At 30.0% G+C, this 6,437-nt stretch overlaps 1 protein-coding gene across 1 annotated transcript in view; it reads right to left on the minus strand.

Moving 5' to 3' along the window:
* The window catches only part of LOC110019266 (probable WRKY transcription factor 13), a 36,792-nt gene extending 30,797 nt beyond the window's left edge, over positions 1–5,995 (minus strand). Inside the window, exons 1-2 of the mRNA XM_020716881.1 lie at positions 5,745–5,995; positions 5,384–5,665 (exon numbers count right to left, since the gene is read on the minus strand). Of these exons, the coding sequence (XP_020572540.1) occupies positions 5,384–5,665; positions 5,745–5,956 (494 nt within the window). The 5' untranslated portion in view covers positions 5,957–5,995. The remainder of the gene's footprint in view (positions 1–5,383; positions 5,666–5,744) is intronic.
* Positions 5,996–6,437: the final 442 nt, after the last annotated feature.

Genomic DNA, 6,437 nt, shown 5'->3' on the forward strand with positions numbered 1-6,437 from the left:
TTTAGGAGTAATATGCCAACAATTTGAAGCTTCAATGAGTGGTGTGCCGAGGGTGGGAAGCAACCCTAATGAGGAGGTCATGGCGATGTGTAGCAACGATAACGTGGTGGGATTAAATAAAACAAAACACAAACTAGAAAATTTTGAAATAGATGCTATATTTGAAGTATGTAGTGCAATAATTTAAATTAAAAAAAAATTAGAAACTAAAATATCAAAATTATTTTACCATTCCTTATACCATTGGGGATAATTTTTTTAGAAAAGCTTTTTATGACCTAAGAGCTTGTATTAAGCTTATATCCTTATCTATCTTTAGGAAATTTGTTCTATTAGAAATAAACTTATAAGAGTGCTAAGGACATATAAAAACACCTTTAATTGAACAATTACACATATTAAAGGAATTAGCCCTTTCTATATATGCACAAAATTTTAATGGAGGGTAATCGTCAGTCAAAGATAGACTCACAAAGAAGGCTATGTCCTATCATGAAAAAAGTGATTAAAAAAGAAGATATTGGGATGGTTGGATATGGGTGTGATACATCATATTTCTGATAGGGTGTGGGTAAATCTTATCCATTTTGTGTTCAGAAAGGTGGGTTCATAGAGATTTAAAAGGAAAATAGGGATTTGTTTCTCACTAGAATAATGACTTGATTAAGGATTTGCATCAATTATAGAAAAATAAATAAAATCGCTAGGAAGGATTTTTTTCTTCATCTTCATTGATCAAATGTTAGATAAGCTATTAGGGCACTTTTTTTATTGCTTCATTGCTTCCTACATGAATATATATTTAATTGGGCAAGGTATACAGGTTTTGATTGATGACTTCTCTATGATTTGCATATATTTCTTCAGTGCACCCAATGAAATTAATGAAAATTTTGTTCAATATATAACTATATAAGCCTTTTCCAATTGCATTAAAGAAATATTTTCATTCATTAATTTTATTTTTACTTGATTGTAGTAAAAATAAGAATCTAAAATCCTAAGCATCTAATATTTAGATGTTATATCAATAATTTAATCTACAAGAAGAAAATATTGCCTTTTTTATAGGCTTTTTTTAAGATTGGTGTATTTAATGACATCCTCTTAGCGCCCACCCCATTATATATATATATATATATATATATAATTAGCCAAACAACTAGCATGGTGTACATCTCATTTGAAATTTGGCCTTAAGAAAATTATTGATTTTTTGTTCAATTATTTATAGCCGATTGAGCGTTAAATTTTACTTGCTGAATGACTCGTTTAACTATTAAATTCATATATGATTTAAGAAAAGAGATCATGGTTCTTACATGAAATGTCTATATATTTTAACCTGTGCTCATTAGAGATGTTAAATTTTACTTGCTCCCGTTTAACTATTAAATTCATATATGATGCTTTAAGAAAAGAGATCATGGTTCTTACATAAAATGTCTATATATTTTAACCTGTGCTCATTAGAGAGTAAATGACTAAATTGGACTATCTATGGGAGATTCTAAATACACATTGGAAAATGCATCAAATATTTTATAGGAGAACCTATTTGGAGCTTTTTTTACAGTTTGATTGTCGAAGCTTTTAATGTTGAGGGCTATATAAGCAAGGTTTTAAATTGTCTAAGGTAACATAATTGTATTGCATGTTAGTATCCACATAATACCCAAATTCTAGCAAGGATTAGAAAGGATTGGGAGCTTCACCATAAGTTGAAGCATAGAGGTAATAGTGTTGAACATTGATTGAAGTGGCCTCATAAGATGGTAATATATACTAATTTTGACTTGAATATCATAAGCTAGATTGATTGAGTTGCCTGTTAAGGGATTTACCTATTTATAGTAGAAAGAGTAATTAATACATTTAGTCATTACTAAATTATCAAATTCTTCTAGTGGTCCAACAATAGGGTGAACCTCTCCCTAATGTATTGTAAGTTTAGAAATGTGGAGGAGAATGGAACGTCAATAGTGCTCACATTTTTTAGCATAATCCTTTTAATATTGTAACATTGGTTTAAAATTTACATGGGAATGACAAGTAAGTCTTGGTGCAAAATATAAACTCCCTATTGATTAAATTTAAAAAAAATAATAGCTTTATTATCATATAATTCTTTTCGTATTGACCCCTCAAAGATAACAATGATGATTTAATTATATAATAGCATAACTTCAACGATTGCTCCAATTTAACAAAAAAATTAGTTATTTTCTTATTATTTGTACTTGTGGTCTCCAATAATGGATGTACTTGTGTTGGTAGATTAGTATATGATTCAAATAAAATGCTCTTGCCAAATTAGTTTTTAATTTCATCTTTAAGTTGTTTGAATGATTTGCTCTTGTATCCATTACACTCATGAAAGTGACAATATTGATTTTAACTTTTTGAAATTGATATAAACATACATGGACACTTAATAGTCTCTTCATCATGATGATGAATAACTATCAAAATATAAACATAAGATGTGTTGATTGGTGTATACTCCTTCAGAAAAGATTCGCAGCACCAGTGTAGAGGCTAAGCCATCAAAATCTTAACACAAGACATGTTGGTTGGGAATGGTAGTATATTTAAAATTTTATAGTGATATTTTCAAAAAATAAATTATAACTTAGAACACTCCATTAGGCGATCTCGAATAATTACTTATTCTATTTGGTGTTTTTTAGGCTTTTTAATGCTTTAATGAAGTCAGAATTATGTGATATTGTGGATTCTTTAGACTTGTCCTATTAAAATACTCTATTTGATTCAAAGCATGTAAGACTCAGAGATTAAATTGGCCTTCAATTGATGTTTGAAAGCATCCTACTATATTCGAAGTGCTATATTTGGGCTCATTTGAACTATGATTGGTTCACTTTTGATGTGTTTGGTTCATCATTTATATAATTTAATTTTGTATAAAAGCAAAGTTGATATCACACACACACAAACACATAACACAAGCGTGCACACATGCACCCCTATGAAAAATGCATCGGCATTATAGCAACATGGAAATGATTTAACGATAAGCTAATGAGTTGTGTTTAGTTGATTCAATAAACATAACACCTTGTTTTTTAAAATAGTTCTTAACAAAAAGAGTTGTATCTTTTCAATTACCCAAAAAAGAGTTGTATCTAAAAAGAGTTGTATTTTGTAGTTTGTCTAGTATATACTATGTACAATCTATAAAAAACTATAAGGTAATCCTTTCTACATTGTTTTATAATAAAAATAAGCCTTATTGACTTTCATTGAGCTAATTTTTTGCTTTAACTCTAAGTTAACCTACATTTTTCTTATCTTACTTATTTTGACATCATGTTATGAGAAAGCCACATATAATTACTAAGCACTTTATTATATTTGACATTTTTTATTGTTTGGTTTCAACTTCTATTATGAAACACATTAAGTTTGTGACACAATGCATAAAAAGTTTTTTTTTTTTTTTTTTTTCTAAAAAAAAGGCTAAGAAAAAGTAAGATATTAGAAAAATATTCAATAAACATTAGCATTATTTAACATTTTTTAATTTTAATTTATTATTTTTTCGCATCAAATGATAATTAAATAATAATAATAAATTAAATAAAGAATGTTTAAAAAACTTTAATTAAATAAAATCATTATTTACATTAACTTAGAATATAATTACTGTCGAAAATTAAACTATTTATAATATTTCAATAAATATAAACTCCGAAGTATTTATCATTAGTGTTTTAGAAATAACCATTAACATGATTTTTTATAATTTGCCTAAAACTTTAAATCATATCATCTGTACTATAATATAAGAAAGATTATAATTACCGAAACAGTCAATTCAACATTCATTTTAGTGATTTAGCTACAATATTAAGCACATCATTAATGGTCATGTTATTAATGAAAACATAACTATAATATAAAAATGAGTGACTAAAAAAAATATTATTTTTAATCAAAACCTTAGAAAATATAATAAGGTATGTTGAGTTTATATCCCTAATTCATTGTAGCAAGCTGCAAGTAAATTAATCAAAAACAAAAAGGAGTAAAGTGTCAAAATAGTCCCAGACTATTTAAAAATTGTATAAATGTCAAAATAGCTCCTAAATTCTTTAAGTTGGAGCTGAAGTAATCATCATAAAGAACTATCAGAGCTCTTTTGACTTTCTGACATTTCTATAAACTCTGTAACTAAAACAACCGACACTTTACCATGCTAATATTTGAATAAGAGTCGAGCACAACACATTATGCTAAGTGAAATAAGCTACTCATAAGAAAAAAATAGAGAGGGGGTGTGATAAAAATTCGACATATTTTCTCATATTATCTATATCAATGTCCCTCGAGCTTTTCTTTGCTAATCATTTTTACTAACTGCTGTCTATCAGACCAATATAATGAGTCATAATTTCCCTTGGAAATTGCAGTTACAAATCTCTTAATCACATTATGCTCCTCATATGTTAGATTTGTTTGTTTTCTAAAATGACTAACTATTCATCATTTTTTTATTTTTAAAGTTTTTGTGATTTTATTCATTAATTACACAATCAACGGTTCAAATTCCACACATACATATTATAAAACAAAGGAATGGTCTGAGGCTACCACACGAGTCCCGGTCATCCCCCGATGAGCCTAACAATTCAAGTACCACTCCCTCCAAGGGGGGAATCGAACCTCAGACCAGATGGGACTTACAACTGACAAGTAGATGTCGGATCAACTGATCTATATCACATTATTTTGCTGTACTTTCAGATAAATGATAAAACTACTGAACATGATAAAGGTATTAATCTAGTTTTTTACGTTCTCTCTTAAACCTAAAATGATTTATCGAACCAATTTACCAATTAAAACAAATAAAAAAATAACTATTAACAAGCCCATAAAAACATAAATTCCATCATGATCTAGTCATCTCTCTCACTTGGTTTGAATGATAAACAAGAATATCGACACTAAGTTCTTCAAAGATTCAGTATTGTCCGCATGATGCAAAAACACAAATTACTTAGATTAATGAAAGCATATATATATATATATATATATATATATTATATATATATAAGCCTGATGTTATTATACGAGTCTCGGTCATCCCGATGCCCCTAAACAATTCTAGCACCACACCCTCCACCGGGAGGAATGAAATCCCAGATCAGAGAGAACTTACGACAGACAAATAGATACCCGACCAACTGAGCTGAGTAAGCGGCGCATGCGCGCGCGCGCACACAGATATATATATATATATATATATATATGCACTCTATAATCTGAAATTTTTTCAATAAAATGCTAAATATGCATAAATAAGACATGCATACCTTGGGTGCTGAGTATTCTTGACTACCTTCTGACACATGCGCACCTTGGGTGCTGAGTATTCTTGACTACCTTCTGACCATACTTCCTCCACTTGTATCCATCATCCAAAACATCTACCTCACTCATGGTCTTGAAGCAAAACCTAGGCTCCCTTATCTTCCTTCTAGCTTTCACATTCTTCATCCTCATAGCTCCAACTGACAAATTATTGCCAACCTTATCACTTTTAGGGTTTACTGCATAATTACTATAGGACATATTGCTAATATTGTTGTGATTATCAACTGCAGCCCTAGACCCTCTGATTGTCTCCTCACAACATGGCCTGCAAATCACATATAAATATCGTCACACACAAACTTATATGAATACATAATTTCAATAATTTCAGATTAAAATTTTACCAACTAGGGTTTGTAGCAGATCTGTGCAAAGAGGAAGGAGAAGAAGCAGCTTCTGTTCTAACGTTGGATGATGAAGCAATATTAATGGAGGTTTGGATTAATCCGAGGGGATGAAAGCTGAAGGGCGTGTGGGAGGTTTGATCCATGATAGCTTCTTGACCCTCCTCCAATCTCTGGTCCAGGACTATTTCTGCAGTGGAAGGCAACAACATCTTTTCTCTTTCTTACTTTCGTTCTATTCAATGTTTCTTCTTTATTTTCTCATCTTATTTGGTTCATTTGTGTTGAGGAATTAAGGCAAAGAAGATGCGAGAATTGACACAAAAAGAAAACACTGAGATTTAATGAGGTTCGACAATTTATCTATGTTATCGAGAGCAAAGCGGTGGCTTTTCTTTTAATTCACGAAAAAGAGAGTACATCGTGTTAGCGTCACAATATAGCATATATATATATATATATATTGGAACTTGATGTATTTTTACATTTAGTTGGGGATCCACTATCCCTCCCAAACTTTGTAACCTTTTTTTTTATTAATGCGTAAGGAGCTATTAGCAGCTCTTTTAATTAGAGTATATATATAACCATAGAATACAATATGTAATTACAAAACTATCTCTATACCGTACTGTGGAACAAGACCGTACCCCAACTCACATAACGAAACTCCTCTCGATTGAATAGATACTT

This window comes from Phalaenopsis equestris, unplaced genomic scaffold (assembly GCF_001263595.1).
Source record: "Phalaenopsis equestris unplaced genomic scaffold, ASM126359v1 Scaffold000054, whole genome shotgun sequence".
Taxonomy (NCBI): Eukaryota; Viridiplantae; Streptophyta; class Magnoliopsida; order Asparagales; family Orchidaceae; genus Phalaenopsis; species Phalaenopsis equestris.